Consider the following 14,687-nt stretch of genomic DNA (forward strand, 5'->3'; position numbering starts at 1 on the left):
ACTCCAACTCCAAATGGTATTGGTGCTAACATCGATCTAGGTTTTGCAGACTGCGATATGCATTGGCCGATGCTGACCTGCTTCAGTTCTGAAGGAATAAGCTCTTTCAATAATGTAAGTAGTGCATCAGGAACCCATTGTTTCATATAATTGATATCATCCATCTGTTCAATGTTTGGGTAGTGTGATTTTCCGCATTTCATCTGACGCAACTCTGATTTAATGATTTTTGCTGCAGCAGTGAGAATCGAGCTTGGAGTAGGAACTTTGTTTTTCTTGAAACTATCCATAATGAACCAGGCAAAGTTTTTGAAACACAGCATGTTGGATCTCCCTGGCTCCTCCATGAAAATCAGATGATCACCATAACGCTCTTTCAACTTCCTCTTGAGTTGCTTCGAGCTGTAGCATTGGGAAGAATCTCCGGCAATTTCAACCATTTTGTCATATACCTCTTTCAGTAAATGGGGTTCGCATTCACTCTCTCCTTCCAACCAATCACATATATGCTCGAAATGCTTCTGCATGTTATTGTTGACAGGGCGTCCAGCACTTTTGTCACTCCTGCTTTCTTTAAAAAACTTTGCAATACATGAACGGTGGTAAAATCCTTCATCAGCGACAATATCGATTGATGGCAGCAAACGATTTCGAACCAAATTCCCCCAATCGTCATCTCTTACTTCACACTGTTTGAGTATATTGTTCAGTATAGGAATAGTCTCCACATCACTCGTACTGTTTTTGTGATCCTTTTCTTTCCCACAGAAAAAGCAGTGAATCTTCCATTTGAATTGATCTTCGCTATCTACTGATGACCTTAGGCGTTTTCGACACGGTTCGTTTCCACCAGAAGACCTTCGCTTGTCAATAAATTTCCTCCTACAATCATGGTGCACGTAGAGTGGTTGTTTCTTCAATTCACTTAAAAATGTAAAAGAAAATGTTAATTTATTTATTTGTCCCAGTTATCTCAAAAATTACGCTTTCAGAACTGTTTTACTTTGAAAAGAAATAAACCTCAAAAGAAACTTAACTATTCTCCTAGTTGAATCAAAAAGAATGAAATCAAAATTCTGACTAAGATATCAAACACTTCTGCTTTATCTAGCCGGTGAGAAGCTTTCAGCAAACACCACTTAAGATATTAGATTTAAGAGCTATTCTTAAAAGAGACTTGTTAATAGAAATCAAAGAACTTAGTTGTTTATATGGCTCTAGCATATCTTTCAACTCCCAAGCCTAGCACCTCCAACCTTGAATAATTATTTGAACACCTTCATATCATTCTAAAGAAACTTTAATCCTACCTAGAAATCTCCCACTCGTAAGCCTGGAAAACCCTAAACCTAAAGTTAATCTCACTCAGCAAACTGTAAATCTAATAAAAACCTGCTCAAGTCTTCAAGCTTTCTTTCTTTTGCTAATTTCTTGAGTGTCTTCAGTCCTTTCTGCTTGACTTGTACAAGATTGTCTTGCTCATCTTCTTTATTACAAAGTATGCAATGAGCTGCCATACCTCTTTCATTCCATCAATTTTAGTTTTTCATTTAATTATTTGCTTATGAATCTCTTAAAAATAAAAACAAATTAAAGACGTTACCAGTTACTGTTTCAATAAAATTCCAGATCAAACTCACAAAAAATTCCAAAATCTACAAAATTGTACGATCAGTTTCATTTGATGTTATTACACATTGTTATGATAGATTGTCCACAATATGGAAATAAATAAACATTCATAATCGAATGCTTAAACACTGCAACGTCTTCAGCTTAAAGAAGAGAGAGAAAAAGTACAAATTTTGAAAAAATACATGGCTTGTAAGGAGATTCGCTGCCAGTGAATAGGGAATACTACAACATAATTAAAAAATATAGTGAAAAGTAGGGTATCTTCTGATACTCATAACTCTTTCTGAGTTCATTTTCATGACTTTTTGTAGGCAAATTTTTTGTTTGTCTTGAAATTATCTTTCATTTGATATATAATACTTGCATATTTGAATAATTTTTTTTTCGGACATTTTTTCCGGACATGTCCGGTTTTTAACTGTCCGAAAAAGTGGCTTCCCCTGTCCGGATTGATGGGGCTTTTTTTTTGGTAACTCAGTATACCCTAAAGAACATCTGTGCCAATTTTCAGCTTGATGGCAATTTTGTCCAGGTCTCAGGCTAATTCTACCTGACTATAACCTTCACAGCACAACACAAATCCTACAAAGCACTCCAGGACCCTCACAACCAAAGAAAGTCTGTCCATCCATTAGTTATATGCGTGAGTATAGACATATTCTCACTCTTTAAAAATGAAGACCCTAGCTAGCCAGGCGGGGATTATCTGAACGCATCAAAAGCCCTTTTAAGAAATACCACCGGCACTTTCTTTTTCAACCTATTCACACTCAACTACAAGCAATATTGGTCACGTAACTCCCAGCCCAAAATCTATAATGTCGGGGGGGGCTCGTTCAGAATCAGACTTTTAGTATAGATAAAACAAAAATACACAAAGAAATGGTAAGCTCAAATTTAATAAAGTTACACATTCCAAACCTCAGGGTAGTTAACATAAATTCATACTTTTATAGCACCTATTTCAACTTCTATGATTTCAACAAATGAGGAAATTGAAGAGTCATTGTCGAATGAAATTGAAGAGTCAATGTCGAATGGAATTGAAGAGTCAATGGATATTGGTAAGTAAAAACTCAAATATTTCCAATTCTTTCTTTTGTCAATAAGACTTTGTTTCTTATATAAAATTCTTGATTTTTAGTTGTCTCTACTGCTGATGAGTCCAATACAAATGATGATACATCAAAGTCTGAACCTGAGTGTGGACAAGCACCATTAGCATTAGGTTTGTATATACATTAATTTTCATATATTTGAGTGTCTACCACAACATATATTGAAAATTGGTTAAAATAAACAAGACAATAATAGGATTTGGTCAAAAAATTGTATAGGTTTGTTTGATTCACTTTAGAAATAATTTCTTTTCATTGTAGTCCCTAATGTGTCAGTGACAAACATTGAAGAACCCAATTCAAAGGCTGAAGATGAACAAATTGGTTTGTATTTCCAACTAGACCTTTTTTTCGTTGTAGGCAAATTTTGACTTATCATCTTATACAGTAAAGCTATTGGTAGGAGGCAAGTAAGAGGCAATTGAAGAAAAATTTGTGATTATTTTTTAAACGTCACTTTTTGTTTAAGAAGTGCCACAGTTTGAGTAACAAGCTTTCACTTTTTCATTCAGCAACATTCATCCGGAGACAAAAGTATTCAACGTCAACATTAATTTCAAAAGTACTGAATGATCCCAGTTTGGCTTTGGAGTATGACAAGTTAAAAAGTAGTGCTTCAAGTCAATTTGAAAAGTTAGTCACAAGAATCGAAGTGCAGCTTACAAATAAATGGACAAGTGCAAAAGAAGAGTTAAAAAATCTTGAGAAAAAGGCAATGTCAGAAGATAAGGAAGAGATAGCAGTGGTTCCAAAAGATGAGGAAAGATATCATCAAGCTAAAAATATTATGACAATAATTGAAAAGCTTAAGAGGAAGTTCGATTTGGTATTAGATTGAGCAAAAATAAGTATTTATTCTAACCTGTAAATAATCCAATCATAACAAACACTTAAATTCTTAAGCAGTACCAAATGAAACTTACACTAAAACTCCATTACAAAAAAACTAGGTGACAGCTTTTTTATTACCAATAATCTTTCCTACACACAATCTTACCCTTGAAGTTTTGAGGTATCAAATCCTTTTCACGTCGATCCTGTTATATCCTAGTTTGAATAGCTACGTGCCTTCTTGATCCTTTAGAGATGTATTAATTTATTGTTTTTTTTTTTATTTTCTACCATTTAATTGTCCTTATATATATAACTTTTTCCGTGAGATTACTCAAATTCTTTATACAAACTGAGATTTCATTCGTTATAAGAAATGTGTTAGTGAACATGATATGAGGCATTATCAAAACGTTGAGTTTTTTTGTTTTGACCTTCCTGCTCACGATAAATTCAAATTACTTATTTATTATTTAAATATCATTAATTTTGTATGTATATATGTTAAATTTCATGAAGAGACAAATTCCAATTCACATTGAAGAGTAATTTTTTTAAAGAGTAATTTTTTTAGTGCTCACAAAATTGTAAATTTATTCTAGTTGACAGATTCTACAATAAATTGATAGTTTATTTTTCTAAATAATGAAAAAGATTATTGAAGAATTTGAATCACAACATTATTTTTTTCAGATTGTGGACATTGTCTTTAATGGTTCTTTCTACCGTGAAGTCAGGTAACTTGCATCAGTGGAGGCTAACATGCATAGCCATCAAATGACTGACCAATCAAAGCAGCAAAATTTCAAAACAAATTAACTACGCAGCTTTGATCGCAGCTCTACTCCATCATTTTTGTTTTGATTAAACTTTTGATTAAGGACCAGAGAGGTCATTCATTTGAGGGCTATGCATGATAGCCTCCACTGATGCAAGTTACCTGACTTCACGGTATTAGTTAAGTTTATCGTATGATTTTCATGTCCATTCTCACCACATACATAAAATTTAATTCTAAAACAGGAACAAGAACGAGAGAATTATATCCAATACTGTACGATTTAATATGTGATAACTGTTAAGGTCAAAAAATTTGGGACGATATGGAGTTTTTACAAGCCCTCATTTGATTTGGTTGGAGTTAACCATAATAAAACAATTTACTTTTACAAGTTACTTTTTCTAAAGAACGCGTCATCTTTATTACTTCAAATGACCATCATAAAAACTCCATCTCATCTCGACATCTGAAAAATTTTGCTACCTTCTCCAAGTTGTGGCTTTTTTGTAGTTTTGTTTTTTTTTCACGCCCTTTACTACATAACGCCCAAGCTGTAAATTGGCGAAATAAACATAAAAATCGATGATCGAACACTATGTCAATTGAATAACAAATTTAGCAGTTTACATTACTTGTATAATATAAATAAAGTCAGTAAAAATGGGACAAAAGAACATTTCTTATGTTTTGTGAAAGAGAAATCAGCTACATACGTTGTCATTAAGGACCATTCTGATTGCCAAAACAACTATCAAATACTCACAATTTTAGTGACTGTTAGAAGGTTTGATTGTGAATTTAATTGAGCTTAATATTGTTGTTTGATTAACTTTGACAAAGTTCGATTATAAGTCAGTATAAAAAAATATAAGTTTTTCAGGCAATCAGATTGCAAATGTTTCTCATGTTGACATTTTATGTAAAACATTATATGCTATTAAGGGTTTTTTCTTTGTCTTTGAATAAAAAGCCTCAAAAATTCAATCTCACATTTCAGAACAAGTTCTGAAATTAAAGGTTGTGATTTTTGTTTGATCATCAGAATAATCCAATTCTATCATCTATAATCTACGTCTTGGATACAGTTTAATCAGCAAATATACATAAGCAAGGTAAATCAGAAATCTCACCTCATGTTGTGTTATTCATCAAAATTGAGAAGCCATTTTGTTCCATCTTGAACTTTGAGCCAAGTCTGCGATTTACAAAATCAAAACATTGAATTCTGTCGGTCAAGGGCCAGAAATCAAATTTAGAAAAGCGTTCGGTAATTTATCCAGACCAAATATTCCGACATCTATGGTTTCACGGATGATGGTAAAAACCCTTGAAAATACTTTAGTAAGTTTGACCTCGCTCGCAGGATTATGTTAGGAGAAATTAAACATCGATCACTAGCGTAAACAATGAAAAAAATCCTTTTTCAATGCCCTTATTTCACTTGAGTCGACACTCCTAAACGGTGTATTAGATATATGGGTGACTCTTCCTAGTGATATTAAGTAAAAACTGTTGCTTACTTTTTAAGTTCGTCCTTTGTAAATTTTAAACCCAGGATTAAATTTACAAATTTGCGCCAAGATGCCATGTTGTTTGTTTTCGCCCTAATCCTTGTCATCTCCATGTCCGTTGAAAAAATGTGTGGTGTGCAATCGCCCAGCTGTTTTAACTAAATGGAGAAAATTTTGAATCATTTGATTGTTTATGTTTTGTATCAAGTTTCAGATAGCAATTTATATCTTACAGGGGTGCTTGTCTGAAAGGTGTGAAAGACAAGTTTAATTAGTGTTTTATGGGAAGTGCCCTCAAAGAAATATTGGTTCTCGGGCAAAATCATAATAAATGTATTTCTTAAAATCTAGGGTTAGACGGTTGAGATCTAAAAGATTTGAAATGAGGGTGACATTTGAGATTAGCGTTTCAAAGTAGCGAAAGTTTCTCACCCCGGTTGATGTTTCATTAGATGAATTATTTGAAGTTAGACTTGATTGGTTGGTTGCTGTCTGACTTTCTATTGGTTTTGAATTTTGATTATGATTTGTGGCTATTTGGATGGGCTTGCATAAAGTAGATGGTGACTTTTTGATTGGCTTACTGACGACTGACGATGATGTTTGGATGGGCTTGCTGACGACTGACGATGATGTTTGGATGGGCTTGCTGACGACTGACGATGATGTTTGGATGGGCTTGCTGACGACTGACGATGATGTTTGGGTGGGCTTGTTGACGACTGACGATGGTGTTTGGATGGGCTTGTTAACTTGGGATGTTGATGATGCTGTTTTGTTGGATTTGTTGATGGAGGAGGGTGTTGTCTTGGGTGTGGATGTAGTAGCTTTTAGCTTGGGTGTCAGGAAGTATGTTTTTTCCTTTAGGGAGTTGTGTGTTAGTGGTGAGATGCACCCCATACTCTAAAAAAACATTTTTGATAGTACAGACTAGAAACATAATTTTCAATACCAAATAAAAAACTTTGTGAGGGAACATACTGAGTGCAAATATTTGAGGATCATGTGTAAGAAAAATCACAATTTGAATTATGATCCAAGTTTCGTCTTAATCAAATTGTTAGCTTTATGAAATTAAGGCGTATCATTCTCACCTGTTGATTAGTTGACAAAAATGGCTCGTCATTTGAGAAAGATCTTCCCAAGCTTTCCTCAACAACCTAATGTAATATGAGATTTGCTATTAGGAATCTTGTTAAGCTTTACAATGAATTGACTCAAACTACTGAAAATAAAGTTTGAAACAGTTTAAAGTAATCTTTGAAAATTCAATTTTTAAGATAACAATTATAACACTCAATAAAAAACTCACTTTGTCTCCACCCATAAAGTGATTTAATTTCTCAACAGCTGACACAATGTCAGGAACCAGCATGGTCTGGATTTGTCTCAATTGATTTTCTAAGAGAAGATAATCTTATTGTTACATTCTTAAAGGTGTTACTTATCGCTGATTTCCTAACCAGCCCTGAGATGTTTAAGCATTCGGATGATTAACTTTTGTTTTCGTTTTCATTGTTGCAATTTTAAAGTTCTACATAATTTTAACAATTAAGCAAATCAGAAAAAATGAATGGACATGTTGCAACTTTTATTGAATAGCAATATCAAAAATTTTATTAAGTGATTAAAGTGGTGTAAACTGACCTTTTTCTTTCAGTTTTCTTTTGGTCTCCTCCAATTCAGCCATTACAGTTCTGCAATTGAATGAATCGGCAGATGAAACTGAAGAAGAAACAAAAATCGAGGACGAAGAATTTATCCATGATAAAATTATTGGTCAGCGGCTCCATCTGAGGAATATAAAGATTACCGAGACGCAGCGGATCGGGAAATTTACGAAAGAAAGAGAAGATAAAGCGAGATACCGACCAATTAAAGTCACATTTACGAACGAAGAGGACAAGAACACAGTGTTGCAAGCAATAACAAAAGAAAAACGCTTTCCTTACCGAGTGAGAGAGGATTTGACCAAAAATGAAAGACAGATAATCAAAGAATGGTGTAAGGAAGCCGAAAAAATGAATGCTAAAATCAAGGAAGACAACACAAAATGGAAAGTCCGGGGGAGCCCGCGAAAAAAACTCTATTTCAAAAAGATCATTGTAAAAAGTACGAGCGGTTTATAGAGGCCCATGTGTCTTCACGGTGGCCTGCAAACCTGTAAAGCTTTATTATTATTATTTAATTGGTACAGGACACTTTAGCTATAAATTTTAAAGATGTGTTGTCATATGCTTATTCCCTTGCTAATGATAATTTATTGTTACCTTATTAAAGAAGTTATAGGTCTTTAAAAGTCGTTTCAAAACTAATTGTACATGAATCAAACAGAAACATTTATAACAAACATATCAGTTTTAGTTTGGTTTTGAAGTGCTTAAAGATTGAAAAGTAATGCAGCTTGATTTGGTGTCAGTCGTCAGGAAAAGTCCAAATATCAAGCAAAAGCAACCCCTTTTAGACAGTTGTAATATTATTATTTTTTCAAGCCATGAAATAAGATGGTGTACCTTTTGGTTCCAGGCGCTGATAGATTGGGGATTTCTCATTATCTGAAACTAATGAACAGGAAAGAGTTTTGGTTTTGTTAAGCTGCTATCAAAATAATATTTTAAACTGTTCATAGTGTATCTTAGAAATTGTTCGATTATCTATGCTTAATATTGGCAATGTACTATATATATATGGAACTTCCTTTAGCAATAACTGATATTTGGATTATTTCAACAATTTTGTACCATTTTATGATTACCTTTTTCAGAAAATAGTGGACTTGGCAGTTTCAATGTGTTGGTGCGCTGATCACTTAGTCTTTTGGTTGTCTTTGGAGTAAACCAGATCCCTTAAGGTAATGACATTGTTTATTTGATATCTTCCGAGTTATACTGCACAAATATTTTTTTTCGATAAGAACGAAGTGTATGAGAAAAGACTTTGGTCATATATAAGGAACAATGTATCAACGTTTCAAGACTCTGAAAACCATTTGCATTACTGTTCAGCAATTTCAAATCTAGGAAAGACCTAAAAGAAGAATTTACCATTTTCCTCAGGTACTTCAGCTTGACATTTAGGTTTCAACACTGTATGGTTTTGTGTTGCTGTTCTATTGACTGACTTCTGTTTGTTGTTTGAATGTTGAAATCTGCAAAAAATGTTACGATAACGATCTAGGTACTAGAATTAAAGTTTCTCCATTTTGAAGATAAGTAATAACAAATTAAAATAGAAAAAGTGGTGCAGTTCTTGAAACCTAAGGCAATGTGTCAGTATTAATTTTATATTCCATGCATACACATTTTGTTGCATTATTCAATGTGACATTTCTTAAACATTGATTACCCAGAGAACTGTCCATATTTTGGGCTTTTTCTTGAATATCGTCAATGTCCACATATTCAGTCAACAACTTGTCGTTGATATTAAGATTGATTGCTGCATCTAAAGGAAGAAATATGACAAATATTTAGTCATATTGGCCATATTGATTCAACATCGGTCAAAAAATTCTAGCTTGGTTCTTATTTCCATTTGCATTGTATAAAGAAAGTCACAGCCTTTTTTAGTCTTGGAATATTGCTATAATGGCTTTTACCTTTCGCAAGGATTTCCTGTGCAAGCAAATTTGATGTATTTGCCTTGGCCTTCTTTGATTGGTTTTCTTTCTCTAAAGAAATTAGGGTCATTCATCTACCTTAAAGGAAGAACTTTTGGCGGGAATTTAATTTGGCGGATGACCGAAAAAACTAAATTTGGCGGGAATTTATTTTGGCGTTTGCTGAAAAATACTCAAGATAAAAGAAAAGGTATCAAACAATGAAAACTCCTTCAAGTTCAGAAACACCACCGAAGACGAAGTAGAGAAGATGATTAATAACCTTAAGACAAATAAGTCTCAAGCGGAAAATGATATACCAGCAAAAATAATTTAAAAATACTCTCACTTATTTGCAAGCTGCTTCTCTATAAGCATAAATGACTCCTTCAGCTCAGGCTTTTTTTGCGACAGTCACCCCAGTCTACAAGAAAAAATCTAAAAACGATAAAAGTAACTATAGACCAATAAGTATACTGCCGGTAATATCCAAAATTTACGAAAGAGTATATCACAATCAAATATCAGAATACTTTGAGCACTACTTTGATAAACAACAATGTGATATTCCACTCAAACCTCTCTTCTCCCAATGGAAGAGCTCTGGAAGCTAGCCAATGACAAAAAAGATGTATTTGGGGCACTGCTCATCGACCATTCTAAGGCCTTTGACTGTATGTGCCACAAATTACTTGTAGCAAAGATCAGTGCATACGGGTTCGATGACCTTTCCACTGGATTAGTCAAGAGTTATCTAGAAAATAGGCAACAAAGGACAAAAGTAGGCAACGAACTGAGTAACTGAATCAAGATCAAGGATGGTGTCCCCCAGGGATCTATCCTTGGCCCTCTGTTTTTCAATATTTATATCTGTGACCTCTTTTTCATCATTGAGGATACTAAGGTTGCAAATTATGCGGACGATACGACACCCTATGTTAGTGCTCCTACCTGCATAGAAATAAGTGGTAAACTAAGCTCTGTAGCAGAAAAAATCTTCACATGGCTTTCGATTAATCAAATGGTTGGTAATGCTGACAAATGTCAGCTAATAGTTAACATCATTGACGACTCGCTCTATCTAAATATTAGAGAAGAAACTGTTTTAAATACCAAAACGTCAAAGATTCTTGGAGTAACCTTCGATAATCTTTTGACGTTTGAATCGCATATAGAAAACCTTTGCAAGAAAGCTAGTTTGAAAATAACCGCCTTAGCCAGAATGAGCACATATCTCAGTTTAGAAAAAAGAAACGCTTGATGAATGCTTTCATTAAATGCCACTTCAATTACTGTCCTCTCATATGGATGTTTCATAGCAGAGCTCTAGAGGATAAAATCAACAATCTACATAAAAGATGCTTGAGAATCGTTTACTCAGACTACGACTCATCTTTCGAAGATCTGTTGAAACTTGACAATGGTTCCACTTTCCATCAACGAGCAATTCAATCCTTATCCACACTCGAGGAAATCAATGAGGTGAATTTTGCGAGTCTGTAGTTTTTTCCGTGTTTAAGTCTAAACAAGGCTTTACGCCGAAAATACATTCGAATTTTCAAATGTAAACAGCGCTTTGAAAATCGAATGTTTTCGAATGTTTACAAACAATTTATTTTAGTAAGTACGTTCAATCTGGACAGTCTGGAACATTTTATTTGTCACTCGATCTTTCGAAATCATTGAAATATTTTTTTCTGAGAGGGGAAAGACTCTGATATTTTCTTTTTCTAAATGTTGCATACCGGTATTCCTTTCATTAAACAGAGTCTAAATGTATTTTCTTTCAAAGAATTATGATTTATAATCAGGAAACACTTCTTAGTAATTTCAACTGTATTTTGGATGCACAAGTTTATTGGAAGGGCATTATTTTTGCCCAAGAGTTATAGCTTCAGTTTTCATTTTTATTCACTTCTTTGTTGTTTACAATTCTTTATTTTATTCTCCAAAAAGCTTTAGATTTTTTTTGGTGTTGTCAATGATGATGATGATGATGTTAGTGCAATTTAAGAACGAAGAAGATGGGAAGAAGAAAAAACCGAGCTTTCTTCAGTTTTGAGATGTTTTTGAATTTGAAATGCGTGCTGGAGCTCAACTGCAATAAAACAAAGGTTAGTTAACTTTTATTAATTGTGGATTCTTGATATTGATATTGATATATAAGTCGCAGATGACAAGAGCAAGAGAATTCTCTCACTGCCATCTGAAGAAGCAGTTGTGAAACTTCTACCACCTCAAAATTGGTCGAAATTCATGGAGAATCCAGCCTGACTCAGCTCATTATTATTTGCTGGCAAATGCTAAACCCTCTTCACTCTCCTCACTTTAGATATTTAATTTCCCTACATATGAGCTAAGGCTCTTTCATTTTCTAATATCCCTGTTCTGGCAGAATGTAGATTAAAATGCTATATTATGCTATTATGGTCTTTAAAGAGAATGGAAGTAAAAGATGGGTATTTTATGCTAACCATCCCTGTCTCACTGAAAGTATCTTCTTTATCTCTAAGGCTAAGGATTGATGACACAAATCTTGATTTATATTAGATTTATTTATATTCTTTCTTTTTCTTCAGGATGTAGAAAAAAAGGATTTCAGATGGTTTTGGAGTCATTTTTTCTGGATTTTCTATGTCTGAGCAACAGAAAGTTTAAAATATATTGTGCATTGTGTATCAAAAAGTCACCTTGTCTCGTTGTTCTAAATCTGATATCTAGTCCTTCTAGTTTAGATACATCCCTGTCCTATGAATGAGCTATAAAATATTTCACAAGAAGAATAAAATTCATTTCTTTCCTTTCAATTTTTGCAAGTTTCTTGATTTTTGAAGTTCACTTTGGGACATTTCGCCTGTTTTTCTTCCCCGCCTCCTCTTAAAAAGAATNAAAGGTTAGACTGTGATATTTGCAAAACAAACGATATTCATTTCCATTTAAAAGCTGATACTATTTCAATTGGGAATTCCACTATTCCGTACGGGAACAGAGGTAGAGATGCCTCAAATAACCAACGTCAAATCCGTCGTATCAACGCTACGCTTCTCCGTAATGACTCTGAGAAAATTGTAATGCCAGGTGAATATATCGAGTTTGAATCACCTGCACTTCAGGAACTTGATTGTGAAGCTGCCATCGAACCGCATACACCAGCACAAAATCGAAGTGACTGGATACATCCATCAATCTCACGTGTCATCAACGGCGTTGCGAGAATCCCGAATATGACTGATGAACCTATCCAGATCGCAAAGTCGCAGCATATTGCCCACATTCATCCTGTCATTGTACCTGACGAAACACCAATCCGACAGGACAATAGCCTCCCAACACCTTCAACACAACCACAAACTGCCTCTACTGAAACCAACGACAACAGTTCCGTTACATCAATGCTCGCTATCAAGCGGTTTACCAATCAAATTTTGGTGCTTATAGCGACAGAAGTGGTCCCATCCGGTAAACTTCTATTTTACTATCAAGGGAACCTTAAACTTTTCCAGGAAGAAGCTGACAAACTTGAACGTTTAGGCGTTCTTGCGAAACCTGAGGACGTTGGGGTCAATGTGAAATTTGTGCTCCCTAGCTTCTTATGTAAAAAAACAGACGGGAGCTATCGATTTGTTACAGCTTTCAACAACTTGGGTCAATACGTTCGAATCACACCTACTGCAACAATGAAAAGTGATGATGTTCTACACTGTTTGTCGAACTACAAATACATCATTAAAACTGACTTTACTAAGAGCTTCTTTCAAATCCCAGTTACTAAGAAATTCATGCCATACTTAGCAACAGTGACCCCATTTAAAGGACTGAGAGTTTACTTACAATCTGCTATGGGGATGCCCGGTGTCACACAAAAATTTGACTCCCCTAAATAATGACTCCCCAGTCATAATAAACTAGTAAATAGTGACTCCCCACCTCAAAATAAACTAGTAAATGAAGACTCCCTAGAGTTGCTATTTCCTAGGAAATCTTGACCCCCTTTGGTTTAAAATGACTCCCCTCTATTATCTACCTTAAGGTGGAGTCCTGGAAATTCGCCTTTTTTTGACTTAGAATGCTTTTAACAAGCTTTTTCTGCTTTTGCTTTTGAGAACTTCATCTCCACTAGAATCAATAAATGATCCCATTACTAGGTGATTTCTGTTTCAAAATGTATCTGAGATAAAAACTCTGTTGTGCAGGTGTGGTGGTTATCATTTTTCTTGCCTGGAGGGTGCCAATTTTCTTCATTAGGAAACTTTTGCCTGCTTACCTAGATTTATCTAATGAGGTGGGGTTTGTTGTACTTTTGGACTCAGTTTGAATTTACAACGCACGTCAAATAGTCCTCATTTACTTTCATTTGATGTTATATCACAGTGGCCCTTCGTGGAAACAATTCTCCAGCCGCCTAAAGCTTTTGAATTTTTCGGAGCATGCCACTTAAAACATATGTTATTATTATTATATATGTATTGAGAAGACACCCTGCCACAGATTTTTGCAAACAGCCAACTACAGTTCGGTCAACGCCCGGGGGGGGGGGGTACTTAGGCAAGTGAAGGGTACGGTTATGTGCCGCCCTTAAGGGTGCCTTTTTTAGACCTTCAAAATCCCGTTAAGGGTCGTAAAAATCACCAAATTTAATTTCAGTCCCCCTAAGGGTTGTAAAAACAGCGAAACCCAATTTCTTGACCTTGAAAAGCCTAAATTCGAAACATTCGATCGAACAGCACTGCAATGACTTCAGTTCTTTTTGGGGGGGGGTCATGATAAACTAGTTTATCTTGACTCCCTCGGCTTTTTTACGGGGAGTCATTATTTACTAAGGGAGTCAATATTTCCTAGGAAATTCCTACTCTAGGGGAGTCATTATTTCCTAGTTTATTTTAACTGGGGGGTCAGCATTTACAGGGAGTTAAAATAATCCGCTACACCGGTGCATCCGAATTTCTCAATGAACTAACATCTCGAGTATTCGGTGACTATATTACGGGGGGATTTCTTACCGTCATCCACGACGATTTGTTCATAGGAGTGAACACTATCCCAGACCTACTTCGTGATTATGAAAGGGTCCTTCAACGCATCTCAGAAAACAATCTCACGCTTTCTCCAATGAAAACCGTCATCTGTCCACAATCTACCGTCATCTTAGGATGGAGATGGTCCAATGGTGCCATATCACCTTGTAATCACAAAATATCCGCTTTAGCTGTCGT

At 34.9% G+C, this 14,687-nt stretch overlaps 2 protein-coding genes across 2 annotated transcripts; one reads left to right on the plus strand and one right to left on the minus strand.

Annotated features, from left to right (window-relative positions):
* Nucleotides 1-2,207: 2,207 nt before the first annotated feature.
* Nucleotides 2,208-3,174, plus strand: LOC136806550 (uncharacterized). The gene is made up of 4 exons (XM_067063138.1): nucleotides 2,208-2,278; nucleotides 2,592-2,699; nucleotides 2,780-2,863; nucleotides 3,015-3,174. The coding sequence occupies exons 1-4, from the start codon at nucleotides 2,275-2,277 to the stop codon at nucleotides 3,122-3,124; spliced, it is 306 nt and encodes a 101-aa protein (XP_066919239.1). The 5' UTR covers nucleotides 2,208-2,274; the 3' UTR covers nucleotides 3,125-3,174.
* Nucleotides 3,175-5,881: 2,707 nt separating this feature from the next.
* On the minus strand, nucleotides 5,882-10,557 carry LOC136806547 (integrator complex subunit 6 homolog). The gene is made up of 10 exons (XM_067063135.1): nucleotides 10,426-10,557; nucleotides 9,824-9,898; nucleotides 9,475-9,546; nucleotides 9,222-9,320; nucleotides 8,921-9,024; nucleotides 8,390-8,437; nucleotides 7,189-7,277; nucleotides 6,971-7,036; nucleotides 6,309-6,779; nucleotides 5,882-6,034 (listed from the first exon to the last, which is right to left on the minus strand). Exons 7-10 carry the CDS (start codon nucleotides 7,249-7,251, stop codon nucleotides 5,882-5,884), a joined length of 753 nt encoding a protein of 250 aa, XP_066919236.1. The 5' UTR covers nucleotides 7,252-7,277; nucleotides 8,390-8,437; nucleotides 8,921-9,024; nucleotides 9,222-9,320; nucleotides 9,475-9,546; nucleotides 9,824-9,898; nucleotides 10,426-10,557.
* Between the last annotated feature and the right edge of the window lie 4,130 nt (nucleotides 10,558-14,687).

The sequence above is a fragment of the Clytia hemisphaerica genome, unplaced genomic scaffold (genome assembly GCF_902728285.1).
Source record: "Clytia hemisphaerica strain Z4C2 unplaced genomic scaffold, Clytia hemisphaerica genome assembly, whole genome shotgun sequence".
Lineage (NCBI taxonomy): Eukaryota > Metazoa > Cnidaria > Hydrozoa > Leptothecata > Clytiidae > Clytia > Clytia hemisphaerica.